Source organism: Cryptomeria japonica, chromosome 2 (genome assembly GCF_030272615.1).
Source record: "Cryptomeria japonica chromosome 2, Sugi_1.0, whole genome shotgun sequence".
In the NCBI taxonomy this organism is placed as follows: domain Eukaryota; kingdom Viridiplantae; phylum Streptophyta; class Pinopsida; order Cupressales; family Cupressaceae; genus Cryptomeria; species Cryptomeria japonica.
This window is the reverse complement of record NC_081406.1, coordinates 316234196-316254384: the sequence shown is the minus strand read 5'-3', so window position 1 is coordinate 316254384 and position 20189 is coordinate 316234196. Positions and strand designations below refer to the sequence as shown.

Here is a 20189-nt window from a genome sequence, read left to right as displayed (position 1 = left end):
GTTTCGCTCTCAAGATGATGTAAGCTAGTTCTTAATTGGGCCATGAACATTTTTTTTAACTTAAGTTTAGCTTCTATGTAAAGCTTTCTTGTCATGGTCTCATTTGGAGTTAAATTCTTTATGATGGTTGTTGCTGGGAATAATCATTATGTTACGTTGTCATATTATGTTTATGTTGTCGTCGGTAATAATGAGTTACGACGGTCAGTTAGTTAGTCGTCTCGAAGGGCAGTTGGACGCGACGGTTGGTCGCATCCCTTCGGGTATTATATATTGCATACCATTCCTTCTTAGTATCATCATGATAGTCGTGTCTGATGTAATGTTATAAGCACTTGATGTACAGGGACTGTTGAATTAATACAAAGACTGGTTATTTAATATATTTCCATTATGTTCTGTGCATTTACTTTCTGCATTTAATCGTTTACCCGTATGTGGCAAACATTTGGCGCCGTTGCCTAGACATACTCGAGAAAGGAAGGAGCGGATGGCGTACGGACACGATGGGCCTACCCGTTGGTGAGATTAAACTAGAGGGCGACGCTGCGCAAACGGAACAATCGTCGTGGGACGCAGAGCGTGATGGCAAGAGGCGAAGGGGAAATTGAACCCTGTAATAATCCCGGCACAATGTTGAGATAAATTGTGGCCGAAAGGGAAAATAATAAAAAAGATTTTTTTTTTGTGTACATGGTGTGTGCTTGCTATGTACGGAAGTGATTTATGCCCAATTTACTAAATAAGGACAAAAATAAAAAGATACAAAGTGACGAATGGGAAGTGGCACAAAGAGCGTTGAATCTTAGACATCAAATAGAACGAAGGCGTAGGCTAAGGCAGCTTGCCGAAGGATGATTGGCTAAGGGGTTGCTCGAAGGGAACACAGGAGGTGTCACGGAGGTTATGGAGGCAGAGATAGACGGAGAGAATTACACTCTCTACACTGTCGTAGGGTTGCCCAAAGGGAACCTAGGCGTCATGGAGGGTGCCGAAGGAGAACTCTACAGTTCGCCAGAATACCACCTTAGGGTAAGAAGTCGCGAAGAGTTGGTGGAACAAACAAGGCGAAGTCTAAACCTGATCGACGCTACTAGAGACCTACTAAAGAACTTGTCCATTTCGGAGGACAACCGGAGGAAGACGACCGAAGGTGACGGTACGGCCGACAGTGCCGAGAAAGCACAAGGGTACCGTACGGGAGGCAATTTGTTCGGTTTGGGGCCAACAACCTTCTCCAGAGGACCCACGAGTGGAGGGTCAGGTGCAGGAGGCAGAGGTGGAGGATCACCACGTACAAGCACACAAGGCACCAGAGGAGCAAGACCCAGCGGTGGGATGGCAAGTAAGCAGAAGCTGCCGAAGTTCAACGGCGACGGGAAGGAAGATCTCGTCCGCCATTGTCGCACTTTCGAAACCATATGGTCAACGAACGGTGTTACCGACCAGGACGAGTGGGTAACACAATTTCCAGCAACCTTAAGGGGAGTGGCCATCGACTGGTACTCCGATACGGATAAGGCCAAAGTCGGCACATGGCCCAACCTGAAGGAGTTCGGGATAGAGTTCGCCTCCTCAGAGACAATAATGAAATAGTAGCCAAAATCTATGGCACAAAATAGAACAAGAACGAGACTGTCCGAGCCTATAGTCGGCGGCTCAAGGAACTGTTGGGGAAAATGGAGAGTCAACCAGTGGATGGGTTGAAAAAGAGATGGTTCGTGGAGGGACTGAAACACTCCATCCGGAAGAAGATGAAAATTGTTCCGCCAATCTCGTACGAAGATGCATATAATAGAGCAATGGATCTCGAGAGCGAGACCAAGACATCCAAGAAGAAAAAGAAGGATAGCTTGTTCGAGGATGATGACTCTTCTGAGGGAAGCAGCAGCGATGGCGAGTCCGGCAAAAAGGTGCAAGCCCTGTAGAAGGACATGCTGAGGATGATGAAAGAGCTGAAGGTTATGAAGGGAGGTCCGAGCAAGACCGACGAAGGGGAGCTTTGGTGCACGGAATGTAAGACGGACGGCCACACGAAAGGCTTCTGCCAAAAGAAGGCCTATTGTGATATATGCTAGTTGATGGGGCATCCCACCAGGGAATGCCCCTACAACATGAAAACACGGAACCAACAAGTATTGCTTACGCAGGAACAACCAACTACATCGGGCGGTACCGATAGCTCCCAGGCGAACAACAATGCAACATCGGGAGGCTACCTAGATAACTGGTGGGGAGGACGAAACAACAATAACAATACAAGGAGCTGGACTACTGAGATAACTGGTGGGGGCACTTCGCCCGAGACTGCCCGAAGGGAGAGGCCACACAATATTTGTGCAAATGAAGCGGACTGGGAGACCACGAAGACGCCACCTGCTCGAAGTCCGACGTCAACTTGCTCAATATCGAGGAAACCAAAGAAGAGGAAGTGCTGGCCGTAACTTGTGCCCAAGCCAGACACGCAATGTGCCCAGACTCGGAGACGGATAAGCGAATGGTACAGGAAGCACGGGAAGAAATTGAGAAAGAGATACGAGAAAGGGCGAAGGCAAAGGGTACGACGGGTACTTCCAGCAGACCGGAGGCGGAGGAGGCTATACTAAATCAAATTTTAAAATTAAAACTGGAGGTGCCTGTGAAGGTACACGACCTCCTCCAGACGATGCCTCAATTACGAACGACGTTGCTGAATAATCTCTCCCAACCATGCACCAATACCAACCACCGCACAGAAGTTCCTGGGGGGTCTGCAATAGACCCCAGGCTATTGGCAGTTAACACTGGAAGGAACCCAGCCATTGTGGAGATGGGTATCCTTGGCACCATTCTAACCGATACCATCGTCGATGATGGATCAGGAGTGAATGTTCTTCCAGAAGAAACCTGGCGGAAGTTGGGTAAGCCGACGTTGTGGCCATCTACATTCAATCTGCTGGGAGCAGATCAACATGGAATCAAACCCATCAGGACACTGATGGGCTAGTAAGTTACCATCGGAACGCAACCCTTCATACTGGACTTCGTGGTAATCCCACTAAAGAAAAAAGGGTATGATGCGATCTTAGGGAGAGGGTGGCTGGTGGCAGCCAAGGCCACCCACAACTGGAAGAAGAACACTCTGTCTATGGAGAATGGACGAAGGAAGTTTATCATAGACCTCGGGACACAGTTGGTTAGTGAGGAACTGGCATCATCTTCGGAATCGGAGGGTGAAGGAGAAGGCGACCTGAGGAATGAAGGACGGGGCTGCAGGGAACCCAACGATGAAGGGATTCTCAAACTAGGAGAGTGCTTCGAGGATGAGACGGGTCATTGAATGGGCTCTTCCACTGGCAGATGGAGGATTACGAAATGTTCCAGAGCTACAGGCTCGAAGTAGAGGAACCAGAGCAAGTAACAGAGGTGTACTTGCCAGAATACAAAGAATATTGGAAGGGAGACGCCCCAAACCTCGGTGACGTAGATAATCCCAAGATCATTTGTGTCGGCAACAATTGGAACCCTGTGTGGAAGGCCGCAGCCTTCAAAATCTTTATTATTCTTCTTCTTCTTCTTATGTACGGGAAGGAGACCGTGGTCCCTGTAGAATTTGTGGTTCCAAGTCTTCGGATGGCCATTGAAAATAGACTTGCCACCAACGGGTCCAAATTGAAACCTTACCATGAGAAGCGCGTAGGGGACCCGAGAGGCCGGGCAGGCGACTCGAGAGGCACGAGACCAAAGCAGGAGACTCTCGGGCGAGGCAAACCGAGAAAGGGCGATCCCAGAGGCACGAAACCAGAGTCGAATCTGGACACTTAGAAAAAAATAAAAAAAATCTGTACGGCAAAAAAAAAAAAAGAAAAAAAAAAAGGAGAAAAAAAACCACGATGGAACCACCGTGAGGTGGCAACACCGACGGTGGGACCATCGTGCGGTGGCAACCGTGCGGTGGATACCACCCCCGCCCGAGGCCATAAGCGCATAAAAACTCCGCCCGAGGACATAACCGCATAATACGACTGCCGCAAACAAAAATGCAGCCCCGCACAAACACGCAGCCCCCGCACAAACGCACTCCACCCAGCAACGCAACGCCCACGCAAGCACAGGGCAGGCACACGCAAGGCATGCGCAGCCATACACAGCTATCCAGGAGGTAGTTAAGTGTTCGGCATGCAGAAGGAGGCTCGTACGGTGTGTATGGTAGACGGTTGGTCGTGTATTCCATATGGGGTGTTCCGTACGGTGGAAGGGTGTTGATCACACGAGAAGGTGGCCGTATGATTGGAGGTGTCAGTGCTGTTGTTGACCGTATGGGGAGGTTGTATAGTCGGGGTGCCATCAGGAACAAAAAAAAACGACGCTGACCAGATTGAAAAATCATTCGATGACATCTGGAGCCAGGACGCTGAAAATATTAGAGTGGAGAAGAAGGGTTTTGACATCTTTAAATATCAAAAAAATGATATGCTGCCCCCGGACCCCGCGAAGGGCGTTGCCCCTCGACCCCGCTGGGGCGCTGCCCCCGACCTCGCTAGGGGCACTGCCCCCAGACCCCCAGTTTATTTTTGAGCTACAATACACTTTTTGAGTTGGGTGAAGGCATCAGAGAAGTCACGGTAAGTGCTGGATTGTTCCGTACTGTGAGAAAGAAGCTTGAAACGGATTTGGAGGTTGCGACCAAACGGAGTTTGAGGGAAGGCATTACAAGAGCGCGAAAGTCATACGGCACTAGGGAGTTATTCAGTTAAGTTATCAACCTTTGGGGAGTGTGATGGAGGATTTGAGGCATCTCATAGCCTTTGTGCCAGAGGGTTGTGGCCACTTCCTGGCATGAATGGTACGCTTTGAGGAACTCGAAGTATGTCTCGGCTGGACGAGAGATTGCCTTGGTGGATGCACCGAGGGCTCGGGAGGAGCTGACCACCAGATTGGAGGCAGTAGTGTGAGACTTAGCTCAGCATACCCAGGAGTTGGATGCCGAGGGGGCAGCACAGGTGGCTATTGAGGACAAATTGGCTAGGGAGACAATATCATTTGAGTAGCAGTTGGTGGAGGCTGAGACTGAAAAGCATGTTTTGCAGACAAGTTTGGTTTAGGCACAGGAGGACTGTGATGTCAAAGAGGCACTTGAGCATCAGATGGTAGCAGAAAAGGGTTTTCAGGCGAGGACGCAGCAGGTGTATGAGTTCCACGCTCGACTAGTGTTTGCAGTTCCTGCAGTTCTCTACTTTGGTTTTGTTTAATGTCATCTCTATTTTGTATTAAGTCCTCCGAAGACGACTTCTTTTCTTGGGGGGGATGATGTTGCCGGGAATAATCATTATGTTATGTTGTCATATTATGTTTATGTTGTCGTCGATAATAGTGAGTTACGGCGGTCAGTTAGTTAGTCGTCCCGAAGGGCAGTTGGACGCGACGGTTGGTCGCACCCCTTCAGGTATTATATATTGCATATCGTTCCTTCTTAGTATCATCATGATAGTCGTGTCTGATGTAATGTTATAAGCACTTGATGTACAGGGACTATTGAATTAATACAGAGACTGGTTATTTAATAATTAATATATTTCCATTATGTTATGTGCATTTACTTTCTGCATTTAATCGTTTACCCGTATGTGGCAAACCATGGTAGGCTTTCTTCTGATCGACTTGCTCTGCGCATGTGGCAGCCCTGAATTTTTCTTTTACAGACTTTTAAATTTTTTATTTCCTCATTAGTGTTTGGGCAATCCCACATATTAATGTTTCATTTATTCATCTACTTGTCATTTTGTTTTATCCATTTGTTCTCCCTTCTGCTTAGCTCCTCCTCAATAGCTAGTGTGGGCCAGTGGTGATTCTCCAAATTTTGAGCATGTCATACATCCTCTCTACAAAAAACAATAGCAGAAAAAGAGAGTTTGGATGCCTCTATCTTTTCACATGCTAGAGAAAATGCTCAAATTATCTGATATTGATACAGAGGATAAAGAATCAAAGATAAGAATGCATTATTCAACTCTTTTTTGATGTATTCAGTCATGCGTGTCTTCTCATTATGTCTAATCAAGGAGGTGTAACCAATATAAAACTTGTGGGCAAACAAGCTGCCATAGATCATTCAGGGATCATCAATTATTTGTCATAGGAAATGTTGGCACTGTTGGAATAGTGAATGCAGATGCATTAGTATTGTTGCTTTGGGTCAGGATAAAGCATAATGTTCGCTTCAAATTACTTGTTTTGCATAAACACAATTATTTGAAAATCTTAATGGCCAAAATAGCAGACAAATAATGCACATGTATTGGGAAAATAATTATAATATGCTTGCATGAAGCTATCTGCTGTCAAGAATTGTGTCATTAAGTTTTGCATTCCCTTCGACACGGACTTGGTCTACCTTGCGGTTTAAAATTTAAATATATGGTAGCTTAAGGTGCTTTTCTTTGAGTTGTCTTAGGAACTTCTTCAAGTGTTGCGTGTGATTTGAACTAACCATTTGTGATACAGGGTGACTTTCTACTTATTATTCTGAAAGATCTACTTGAGAGGAGATCTGCTACCAAATTTAACAAATTGAAACTTATACTGATGTGAGTATTTTTCTTAGCTATTGATGTTGGATGACTCTTTGAAGAAAGAGTTTTTTGATTCTATTTTCTGCCTGTATGTATGAATATGGCTTCTTTTTCGTTAATAGGTTTTTGCAATATGTTTTATATCAGGTCAGCAACAGTTGATGCAACTTTATTCTCACATTATTTTGGAGATTGTCCGGTTATAACTGCAAAGGGCCGCACACATCCAGTGACTACATTTTTCCTTGAAGATGTTTATGATAGACTTGAGTATCATCTGGCTTCAGATTCACCAGCAAGCCTAACTGACACTGTGATGCCAAAGGTGGTACTTTTCACAACCTGAGTGGTAACCATAATAAAACTTATACTTGCTTCACAGTATGGTTTGGTTTGCAGGAAGTTTTTCCAGATGGTAGTTATGAGTATTTAAAATTAGATGTATTGGTTATAAATTCTGTGAGTGTTGAAGTCAGATTGAATTTTTACATCCCTGATTCCTGTGTATTCTATTTCTCCCTCTCTACCCTCTTTGAAGTTGTCCTTTCATTCTGGCCTTTGTGTATTTTGTTCATATATGTTTAATATCAAATTATATCCTTATTTGCATTATTAATAATATCCTTAGAGCTCACTTCTCATAATACAGAGATTCACATCAAATCTCCCTCTGAAATTATTTTACCAAATTAAATTATGATGGCATTTTGAAGTATAAACTACATAATTAATTGCAAGGGACTTGCAATTCTTACTGATTCCATGTAATATAAGATGTGGCATACCACCAAGCTTTGCCTAATGAATAATTAAATAATGCAAAAGTGTTCAGGGACATAGATTATGAAGAAATGAATGATTGAATGGATGATGAGTAGTGCATAAAACATTTTGAGGCAGACTACCATTCATTCAATAATGATTTTCACTACATTATATATTACACGTTCTCCCTGTTTGGAAGGCTTTGTAATTGAAACACATGAAGATGCAATCACTGAAGTTCAGAACTCAAAGTCAACCCACAAAAAGTCAATATTGAGAGGCATCATATTTAGGTAGTCTCTTAGTGAAACAGATTTAAGTCTTGGTTCCACAGTTTGTTGGTAATTTTATAAGTGCGTTTATTTTTTGAAAAAGACAAAACCTTATTAAAATGTTGATAAAGCATCATATTTAGATACAATCTTCAAGTGAAGTGGCTTTAAGTCTCGGTTCAACGGTTTGTAGGTAATTTTACAAGTGCATTAATTTTTTGAAAAAGGGAAAGCCTTATTGCTTAAAATGTTGATAATTAAGCTGTTTGAGATGATGAATTTTATGATAGGATGTTATGCATTAATTTTAGGATTCTCTGTAGGAGTAGTCTTAGAATTATCATCCATCATTTTACGCATTTCATCAAGGCTCTTCACAAGATCAATAGCAATAGATTTAAATGCATGCTCAATTTCTTAAGAAATTTCTGTGATGATAAATGATATTGTACTATCTTGTTGTAACTTTCTTTCCTTATTTAGGTGTTTTTACTTATTATGAGCTATTATTCTGTATTTTTCAGATATATTTTTATTATAATCTTATAAATTCTCTTCTGAGACTTTGAAGATTTTTCTTTTGAAATTTTAACTCGTGTTGAGAAATTTTCAATTTTAGTTATTTAGTCTCAGGATCTTTGTTATCTTGATCATTCATTCTGACTTGAAACATTGTTTTTGTTCCAATACTTCTTCATCTGAATCTTTCTTAGACCATTTTCCCAAGAAAATCCCTTAAAGATTATACTAAGCTAAATATTCATGAGTTCAACATTGTGTCTGTAGCACTATTTAAACTTGGTTGAAGAGGAAAATTCTCAATTCTTTGTATTTTCAACCTTGCTTTTTCAAATGAATTAGAATAATTGATATAAATACTAGATGGTGTACTCTATTTTATTGTGTATGTTGGTCTGCCATATATTTGGTTGAGTTGGTCTATCTACTTTCATTCCTTTTTGAAGAGAGTTTTCTTACCTTTTCTGAAGTCAATGCAATTATTGGGTTTTTTTAATAGTTTTCAGAATCGTTGCAATTTTCTTTTGTTTGATCAATATTTCTTTGTACTGTTGTCCTCATTTTTTTTAATCCAAAAATGAAGGCAACCCCTATGAATTTTTCTTAAAAATTCATAATGTTATTTCTCTAAGGCATGTTTTTCAAGGTTAAAATTTGTCTTGATTGGTGTCTAATTATTTGTGTGAGTTTTGATTATCTTTGTTAAAGTTTTAGTTGTTTTTTGATTAATGTTTTTTTGCTCTTTTTAGTGCAATTTTGGGTTTCAAAGTTGGCATTACAAGTTGAGGAACTTTTTGGAGAGATTGCAAGTGTTTGTTTCACTTACTTGCAATCGGTCTCTAAGACCCCATTACAAGTAAGTGAAGTCTTTGATTATTTTATTGAATTTCAACATGTGTAATCGGGGGTCTAAGGCCTGATTACACATGAGTTTTCCCTCTTTTCACAATTTGAAAATATAATACTTGTAATCGGGCTTTTAAGACCGGAATACAAGTGTTTGTGTTTTGAAAGTAACTTTACCTCTGCGTGGTTGTCTCCACTTAGGCGATTTTAGGGGGATTGCTTTAAATGCTTCCTAGTTTGTTTTGGATTTTTCCTCCATTTTCTTTAAAGAAGGCTACCATTGAGGGTTAGGGCTTTGTCAATTCTTCTTTGGAAGTTTCCATTTCATTCTTAAACAATTTTCAGGTATGTCTTCTTCTTTCCTTTTATTTGTTTTTCCTTTAGTAGTTCGTTTTTCAGTCTTGTATATTCTTTTGAAGAATTTGTGGTTTGAAACTCCTTGAACCAAGCTAGCTAAGGAAATCTTTGTTAAAATTCCCTTGGGTTCCATCCCTTATCCTGTGTATGCATTCGCCGTTGTCCATATTGCAAGTTTGGAGACTTGCAATCGGGTTTTTAAGGCCTAATTGCAAGCTTGAGTTCTTCACTTTGCATTCGAGCTTTGCGTATCTCGCATACGCATCCGCTTTTTGTGATATGATCTTCCTTGCCTCCCTATTCATATACCAAGTTTGTGCTTTTTCTTTTCCGTTCTTGCTCAAGCTTTGAGTTATTTCTAGGTTTGCATCCCATGCATTATCCATCGATCTTCCCTTGATGCTTGCAAATTGGATCTTGAGGGATTACCTGCAAGTTTTGCCATCATCGCTTTTCATACATATTCATGACTTTGGAAAATTTACAAGTGTTTCTTCACTTGCAGTCGGGTTTTTAGAACCCAATTGCAAGCTTGTTCTTCCCTTTGCAATCTTATTTGCTTGCAATCGGGTTCTAGAGACCTGATTGCAAATGTCTATTGTTATGTTTCCCCCTCATTATTCCCTCATGAAGCATTTCGAGTTTTGAGAGGGTAATTGCAAGTTCGTTGTCTAAGTCCATGGTTTTCATCACTTGCAATTGGGTTTCTAAGACTCGACTGCAAGTCTTTCACAATTATATTTACTTGCAGTCGGGTCTTAGAAACCCGATTGCAAGTGATTATAAAGTTTTAAACATCACTTGCCATTGAAGCTCCCAAGTTCCATGAAGACTTTCTTACTCATTTGCATGCTATTACACACTTGCAATCAGGTCTTAGGGACCCGATTACAAGTGTAAGATGTAAAAGTTTCATGACATTTCACTTGCTATCCCCTTTAAAGCTTATTTGCTTGCATTCGGGTCTCAGAGATCCGATTGCAAGAAAGAGTTTTTATCTTTGATATGCATTCCAAGATTCCTTCCGTTCACTTGCAGTTGACCTTCCAAGATTTGAATTCCACCCTTGTCGCTGTCCAAAACTGATCCATAAAGCATCTTTAGTCGACCCGTTCCTTTTTCATGCTAACTACTCAAGCAAGTTTAGGTGTGAGCATTGGTTTTCCAAGTTTTGGCATCATGGCTTGGAGAATGTGGAAGTACCCCATTGAGACTTCTCATGGTGGCTTGGAGAATGTCTTTGATGTGAATCCCTCATATGCCATCTTGTCCAGCATATCTCTTCGTGAGGTTGATACTTCTGCCTTAAGTTTTGAAAAGTTCTTGACTGAAGCTAGTCATGATTTGCCACCTGAACAAACACTCATCGCTGTCTAAACAGAGGCTTCTCCTAGAGTGACGATTGTGGTACAGGTGGAGCCTGTTTCTTCACAAACCGCAGTTGTTGTCCCGAATGTTAGTTCATTTGAACTACCTCCATCGTTGAGTTCAATCACTCCCAAGAGGAAGAAGCAGGAATCTCTCGACATATTTGATTTCCAGCAGCTCAGGAAACCTTAACCCAAGGGCTGCTAAAAAGGAAAAGACAGTCTCATGGGTGGTAGTGGTTAATAATCAAATAAAATATGCAGAAGTGGCAGAGCCTTTAGTTGAGAAACCGCCAGAAGAAATGTAGCTGTCAGATTACGGGCTCACAAGGGTGGAAATTGGAAAGCAAACACATGCTGGAATTATGCATGATGCTTAGGATTTGGTGGCTTCATTGGTTCAGAGTTATGACGAGCTCCTGGCAAAGAAAGCTTTAATGTTAGGAATCAATGCTTCCACTTTGGAATGTTATAGAAAGCTTATGCTTGAAGGATTGAGGCATGATCACAGCAAGTGTTAATTTAATGTCAGTGGATATGTTTGAAAATTTCAAAATTCGCTGTTTGTTCCCATGTGCAATCCATGGAGTGAAGCAACACTGTTTGAGCTTCTTTAAGTCTATAATTGTATACACAAATATGTGCTATTTAACAAAGCTTTTATGGAGTGTTATTTATAGTACTGACATACTCACCATTGGATCATGAATTGATCGTTGGGATGGTTGTGAGATTTAAGTATATATAAGACAGTACACAGCTGCTGCTTTCATGTAAAAATGAGAGGCACAACTAATTTTTAGGACACTTCCTCAGATTAACTTAGGAGGATTAATATTTTAAAAATAGGCTTGGCTTTAAAGCTTACAAGGATATGGGAAAGGATGCCTGTACAGCATTTACAAAATATGTTGGCGACAGCAAATAATAAAAGTACACACGCTCACACACATGCATGTGCTCAGACTTGCGCACACACCCATGAACACACCTGCATAGAGATAGATGCATGCACACAAATGTGCATAGACACGCAAAGATTTACACAGTCAAAACTTCACAAACACACATCAATTTAAATTTGGAAAAAAATGGATGATACAATGGATATGAAACTTAAAGAATATAAAAAACTAAAGTAGTAAAATTCATGAAATAAAAAATATCAACATTTTGAAGTATTGAAATTTATGTCAACAAAAGAAAAGATTAATTATTTTAATATTTGACAATCATCATGATATAAACAAGTATATTTAAACCATAATCACTTGGAGGTGGCAAACAGATATTGCAGGAAAACATGAAACTATGTGCTGAGAGGTGGCTATATTTTGAATCAATTGATAAATATTCAATACATATACACATATTAAACCTTACTATTGTTTCTCTTACATGCTATTGCCTCTTTGGGATTTGATGAACTGAAAACATTTTCTGCTACAACAGAACTTATCATTTTCGATGTGAAAAGGAGAAATTTACAAGTCTACTAGTATTTCATTAGTTCTTTTAGCTGTAGTCAACCACATATCAGTACTCAAGGAAAACCAAATGTAATTTATATGATATATCTGAAAAATTTTTGTAGGAAGCTCCCCAATTTTCAGGGGATGCTTCTAGGAGATGTATAGAGATACATTGAAACTTCATCTGGAGTCTACAAATGTATGGACACATCCCCATATGTGTCTCCAAGATGGAGACACATTTCTAACATGCAAGATGAGTACTATGGATCAAGGTACAAGTTTCCTTGTAAGTATGCTTTAAAAATTAATTTTAAGTCTGAACATTCACATTTCTTTGTTAAACAATTAACACACACACACACACACACACACACATATATAAAATTTATATTTATTAAATATTAATTTCATATTTATAATATAAATTTTACAAAATTATATTATTGACAAAATCACAATATAAATATTATAATAATACATTATTGCAAAAATAATATTATAAATACTGTATTATTAAATTGTTGGTAAAATAATATTATAAATATTATATAATTAAACCATCCAGTATCATGAACAAGTGTTGATCACTTTGGGTAAATCAAAACTAAGACAGATCAATGGAGTGACGAAGTGAAGACTACTGTATGACTAGCGAGTCATTATAAACAGCCTTGTTGAAGCATTAAAAGATCGATAACAAGCATAAGGGGCAGCGGCCCATACAAAGTGATTGATTGACGATAGCAAATCCTACCGTCAAAATTATTGTAACAAATGATTAGTATGATATTCATTATGCAGAAATCGTATATTCAGACAGTGATATTGTTAATAGTTATGATCAACATAACCAGCGGTAAACACTCTCTAATGGTTGGGTCATGGGTAAGTTTATGTCCATGATAAGACAGATTAATAGCAAGATCGGGCTAGGTTTGACATTGAAGGAATAAGGAGTTTTTAAGACAACGATTGCTAAGGTGTGATACAACCCAGGCCTGATCAATTATACATGGATATGAGGCAAATTAAGTTTGAAGACAGCGAGCATACTTGAAGACGACATATACAAGAATGATCAACATCATTATGTTGATTTCTCATCAAACATTATCAAGGCCAGGAGTAATTAATGGATATCAATGATTACTAAGAATGAATAATACTATTGTCAGTGCTTGTTATGAGAAGAATATCAACGGTAATGATAGTCAATGACAGTGATCAATTGATGAGGACAGAAATTGGGGTGAAGACTAGTTGATGGTTTTGAGATGATTACGTTAGCAATATGGAAAGGTGTGATTAGTTAAGTTTGACCAAATATAAGAAGTGATGCAATTTGTTTATGTTGTAAAGAGATGTAATTAGGAAGGGATATGCCCTTTCATAATTCAAGAGGTGCATCTAGATCCAAGATGCATTATTCAATCTGCCAACAAGATTTTGGTCTGAGCCAAGGGTTCGAGAGGAAGAAGGAGCAATAAGCAATTAAGGGAAGAAAGGGCTAAAGAAAAGGGGATTATTAGTGTCCTGGACTTTATGAAAAGATCCAAGGCGGGTAATCCCTCCCTTGGAAAGCCATGAGAATTCTATCATGGAATGTCAGGGGTCTTGCGGCCCCTGACAGGAGACGCTTGGTGAAGCGTTCTTTAGAGATATCCTCTAATGACGTTATCCTATTACAAGAAACCAAGCAAATGGATCTGCAGGGGGACTAGGTATATTGTGGAATCCAAGAACTGTAAAAGTGAAGACTATTGTATGACTAGCTACTCATTACAAACAGCCTTGTCGAAGCATTAAAAGATCGATAGCAAGCATAAGGGGCAGCGGCCCATACAAAGTGATTGATTGATGATAGCAAATCCTACCGTCAAAATTATTGTAACAAATGATTAGTATGATATTCATTATGCAGAAATCGTATATTCAGACAGTGATATTGTTAATAGTTATGATCAACATAACCAGCGGTAAACACTCTCTAATGGTCAGGTCATGGGTAAGTTTATGTCCATGATAAGACAGATTAATAACAAGATCGGGCTAGGTTTGACATCGAAGGAATAAGGAGTTTTTAAGACAACGATTGCTAAGGTGTGGTACTACCCAGGCCCAATCAATTATAGCAAATTAAGTTTGAAGTCAGCGAGCATACTTGAAGACGACATATACAAGAATGATTGACATCATTATGTTGATTTCTCATCAAACATTATCAAGGCCAGGAGTAATAAACGGATATCGATGATTACTAAGGATGAATAATACTATAGTCAGCGCTTGTTATGAGAAGAATATCAACGGTAATGATAGTCAATGACGGTGATCAATTCATGAGGACAGCAATTGGGGAGAAGACTAATTGATGGTTTTGAGATGATTACATTAGCAATATGGAAAGGTGTGATTAGTTAAGTTTGACCAAATATAAGAAGCGATGCAATTTGTTTATGTTGTGAAGAGATGTAATTAGGAAGGGATATGTTCTTTCATAATTCAAGAGGTGCATCCCCTCTATCTAACAGGGCATAAGAGGAAGATCAAAATCATTCATTTGGGGATCTTCGAACATTTCTTCTTTTATACATATCCAATATTGATCTGCTCTTTGAGCACATTGCCTCTCAGCAAATCAGTGGCAGACATTATCAAGATTGTAAATCAGACACAGTCAGCGTATTGCATATACATCAAGAGCAGATCAGACACAGCAATCTTCTTGAATTTCTATCCTATTAAGGGACAATCATAATATCAGACTCTCTTTGACAGAGAATTCAGATCAGTTATTAATCTCGCTATTTCTATTAAAATATACATGTGTTCAAATGTCAAACCATTACTAAAGAATTATTTCTTTAAGCAAACTGAAAGTGATTTCCCTGTATTTGCAAGCTTTAGTATTGCCTAATCTAGGAATATCAATAAGGGGACATCACAGTGGACCCTTAGGTGTTTTCATTCCTTGCTTCACTGGGAGAGGCTTTCCTTACATGTTTTATGTTCAGCTGATTTAATGTGCATGTTTTCATTGATTTAATATAAGATTCAACTTTTTAAAAAGTGGAAGAATCTATACATAAATATTTTTGTCACCAGCAAGCATACTGAATGTAAACATGAATAATTCCAAGTGAGAGTATATCCAAACAAAATAATGCAATCGAAGCATTTTGCTTCAATGAATTTTAGAATATTTTACGTAATTTCTAATATATGTTACTTCAGGTTTTGTGGAAAGGAAATTATTACCTGGTGAAAGAAGCAACTTTTTTTGCCTCTTTAGCATTATGACTATCATCTTCTCCAGCTGCAGCAATAGCTCTGAATGCATGGTTCTCAATAGATTGAGGTGTGCTACTTGTTTGAATTCAAGAAAGCCTCACAGAAATGTAGAGGAACCAGGATTGAGGCAGGATGCTGTCATTGGGGCCACATGCACTTATTTATTGGATTGGGCCAGAGAGATTAATTTGTGAGAGGTGACCATTTTTGCAGACTGTTTGAAGGCTAGAGGCAAGTGAAAACACCATAAACGAAGTGTTCAAACATGCCAAGCATAGTCAACAGTAATGGTGCAACTATAACAAAGTTAAGGGGATAGAAAGTTGAAATATGAATTATGGTAGCACTCTACAAGGGCTACCCAGAAAAATAGCAGAGCATTCTGATACATTTATTCGATGTTAAAAATAACCACTTTGTGAAATACTTAAAGAAGAAACATTTTTTCCTTTTTGGCACCATGGTATCATCCTCTATAGCTACAACAATAGCTGCCACTGTATGGTTAAGGTGTGCTGCTTGTCTGACTTAAGGAAGAGTTTTATGGAAATTGAGATGAACCAGGATAATGCCTGGGTATTGTTATTGGCTATGTCACTGCATTCGTCGAATTGCATTTATCAAATTCAAAATTTGGCGAATTTCAATAAAATATTAAAAAGTCATTCTAATTCGGTGCAATGTTCATACGGAACAAAGCTAGGATTTTTTTAATTGAAATAAATTCAGCCGTTTGACACGTATTCTGCAAAAAAAGGCGCGAATCTTGGGTAGAGATAAAAGCGAGCCCCCTCACACCATGCTGGGACCACGATATGTGTAAACCGTGAGAAGATTCCATCAATTTGATGAATACTGCCGCAAAAAATGCCTGCGGAGAGTTTTCTTGAAATGCAATGTTTAGTTGAATACATATTAAATAATAAATATATTGTAAGCTGACCATGGATGCAATGCAAAACTCCATTGCAAGCTTTAAATATAGTTATTATTTAATATAATATTTAACATATTTATTATTTATATATTAATAAATTAAAATTTTGAACACATTTATATTAGATTATTTTTTAAATATATTATAATGCATTAAAAAATTCATAATATTATTTTATTTTTAATAATTTTAATTTAGTAGATGAAAATTAATTTTTAAATTTATTATAATATTATTTTTAAATAAATAATAAATTTGATCATTTTATTTCAAATATATCTTAAAATGTTTAATTATTTTGACAATCTAATGAATTTATTATTTATATGTTTAAAATATTAAAAAATATATAGGCAAATTTAATGTCTAATTGTTTTTTGAATATTTTACCCTTGTCGAACTTCATCCGAATTTTATTGTTGCTGAATTCGAATTCAAATTCGAACATGGTGACTTAGGTTATTGGTATTGTGGTCATGCCTACCTGTTTATTGGGTTGGGCTAGAGAGATTGATTGGTGAGCAATGAGCATCTATATAGAGCGTTTGAAGAGTGGAGATAAGCAAGGGAAAACACCAAAGATCTAGTGTGGTGGGAACTGAACCTACCAAAATGTTAAGGTTGATGGCTCAACTATAACATTCAAAGAGGTAGAGTTGAAATACATGAGCTACAGTAAAAGGTCCTGTTAGAAAATTTAGCAGAGCAGTCATATATTTTCTAGATGCTAGGGTAGCTTTTGATAGCAATTATGAAATAGCTTCTGATCCATATGTCATTGATGTGCTATGGGACAAAAACTATTTATCCATTTGATTACGTAAAGAATGGACTCCAAGTAGCCTAGGTAAGGAGATTTGAATTAATCAGAACATATTTATGGTCTAATTAGACATATTTATGTATGTTATACAACTTGAAAAGTGTAGGTAAAATGCAAGCTTTCTTGCCTTTTCTCAAGACTCATGCATCATGTCTTTGTTCTTAAGCAGGTTTTAAATTTTTATTGATTCTAGAAGACATGCCCAACCTATGTTTGAACCATTGCATTTGAGGGCATTTGCACACATAATAATGCAACTGGAGCGCAGCAATACAAAGAGTCACAAGACATTTCAGATTCTCAAAATATATGATAGCATCAAACTGTGTGGAAACAAAATCATTGTCTTGAAAATATTTTAAGAAAAATGCCTTTTGCCATGGCATTGTGGCTACCATGTACTCTAGCTTCAGCAGCTGTTTGAGAGTGATCCTTTTATATATACCACCCAAACGTTGGATACAGACAAGAAGAACCTCAGAAAAGATCAAGTTTGGTTGAACAGATTGGATTAAACATAGACATCATAACCATGACAGTACTCTACAAGGCATGCCAATAAACTCCAACAGAACATTCTATTTGTGTAAACATATATATTTGATGTTAGAAATTATTTAATATGCTCGGTCTGTTCTCAATTGATATTCTTTAGGACTAATCATATATCCATTCATTTACATTCAATAACTAATAATATATGAGGTTTTAAAATATGGACGATAAGTGGCCTTGTAAGGGATGCGTATGAACAAGCATCTGGATTGTTGGTGAGTAAATGATACACAGCTTTGTATGTAATATAGCATGGAAACAATAAAATATTAGCAATTTTTTGTATTTTGTGTGCTCTCAAGTTTTAAAGATATTGTGTCCTTGATCTATAGCTAGTGCTAAGTTGTACATTTAATTATTTTAATTGGTGCCATCTGTATTAGTTTATCAATAAATAAATTTTTTTTTTGAATATGTACTGGGTTCATAAGAGATTTAAATTTCAGATCTTTTCTTACCTCTGTATTTTCTTGCATCCAGGTTGCCAAAAATATTACTAAAAATAGTCATAGCCGTGGAAGACAGAACCTTATAAAATCAGGATGGGGTGATGAAAAGGTTCTAGAGGAAGATGTCGTGAACACAAACTATGATGAGAATCTTTACCATGGATACAAACAACAGACACGGAAAAATCTGGTTTGAAGTTTCTCTTAATCTATACTTTTGAATAAGCCTTAAACAACTTTGATTTTAAGAGATGTAAATTGGATCATAACTTTGTAAGTATGCTTTTGCAGCAAATTCTAAATGAAGAAGTGATTGATTATGAGCTCCTTGAAGATTTGATCCGACACATTGATGAAAATTATGCGCCTGGAGCAATACTTGTGTTCTTACCTGTAGGTTTCAACAAGTCAACAATGATTTGTTTTCTCTCTGTCTTATTTGTTAATTTTTGTTATTCTGGTGAATTGATAAGCAAATTCTCTAAAGCAAGTTTTCTTCACATGCATCTTCTAGAGAACCTGTATAGGTATATTTGATGAACACATTTTGATTCTAGATTTGATCCTTGTAATGTCCCCTTTTTAGCGCAACATGATATGGGGTGTCGTTAGCCTATTCTGACATGGTCCCGAAGGCTAACAAGGACATTGATGGGATCCTGAGGTGTTTTGGCCTAGGTGTTTTCGATTTCAGGCCAATCGGTGCTGCTTTGACAGGGTTTCTAGACACTTACTATTTATAGTAAGTTAGTCTCCAAGCAGTGACTTGAAATTTTTAGTGTTTCCCTGGTTGGCATAACTATCAGTAAAAATATTTGAAGGCGACAATGATTTAAAGGGATTATCAACAATGTTTTAATATTTAACGATAAAGTGTAAAGTTAAATTAAATATTTAACTTTATTGTTATTTTATAAGGTTGGGAATATAAAGTAATGTTTAAAATATTAAAAGTTCCCTTTAATGGTACATTGTGGGAAATAATATTTTATTTTAATTGTATTATCCCACATTTAGGAAATGAAGTGTTTGCATCCAGGGAGAAGATATAAATGGAGGTTGAGAGCTCTCTTTTGGGATATGCTGGGATGAATTAATGTTATGCTGTTGGATTTCATAGAAATCTGATTATTGGGCTTGGAGGACGGAATCCCTCTTTGCTATCATTCTCTTCGCTGTTGAAAGACACAGTCAGGAGGATTAATGGTGTTTTCATTCAGGAAACACATTGGGCTTCATTTGGTGCTCTCGCATGATGTTTTACAGGAGTTTGAAAGTGCAGATTTGAAAATAGTGTTTTGCTACAGTACCGCGTGAATAGTGATTTGCTACAGTACCGCGTGAATAGTGTTTTTGCTACAGTACCGCGTGAACAGTGATTTGCTACAGTACCGCGTGAACAGTGATTTGCTACAGTACCGCGTGAACAGTGTTTTTGCTACAGTACCGCGTGAACAGTGTTTTGCTACAGTACCGCGTGAACAGTGTTTTGCTACAGTACCGCGTGAACAGTGTTTTGCTACAGTGCTGCGTGAATAGTAAAAATGCTACAGTGCCGTGAATAGTGCAGCTACAGTGCATGAACAGTGTTTTCAGCAGGTTCTATACTTGTGGAGTCCAGGTTTGAATTTGTTTATTATCATATGGTCTGTAATATTCTTCAAATCTGATTTGTATGCTTGGAGTTGGAATTAAATAAATACCATCAGCATTAATCCTCTTGTTTTTGGTATTTGATATGTCTGGTTATTTTTATATTGAATAAACTTTGAAAGCTTTACAATAAATATCAGTTTACCAAATTTATCCTATAGCAAATCAAGAACCAAAAAATCCAGTAGTCAGCTTGCACGCCAACTGTTTGACAAAATTACACTAAGTAAAAAGGACATAAATTTAGTACCGAACAGGGGGTGCCCATTACAGTGGTATCAGAGCAGAAGATTCTGCCATCTTGTGGGAAACTTTCACCAAAACATATT

General features: G+C 38.2%; 1 protein-coding gene across 6 annotated transcripts in view; it reads left to right on the top strand.

The window, feature by feature from the left end:
• Positions 1-20189, top strand: part of LOC131070237 (DExH-box ATP-dependent RNA helicase DExH7, chloroplastic) — a 408882-nt gene that overhangs the window by 149971 nt on the left and 238722 nt on the right. For all 6 annotated transcript variants that reach the window (XR_009371539.1, XM_058005745.2, XM_058005743.2 and 3 more), the window contains exons 17-20: positions 6484-6566; positions 6699-6876; positions 18239-18397; positions 18499-18600. Coding sequence is in view for 5 of the 6 variants with exons in the window: in XM_058005745.2 (XP_057861728.2) it covers positions 6484-6566; positions 6699-6876; positions 18239-18397; positions 18499-18600 (522 nt within the window). In the remaining variant the exon portion in view is untranslated. The remainder of the gene's footprint in view (positions 1-6483; positions 6567-6698; positions 6877-18238; positions 18398-18498; positions 18601-20189) is intronic.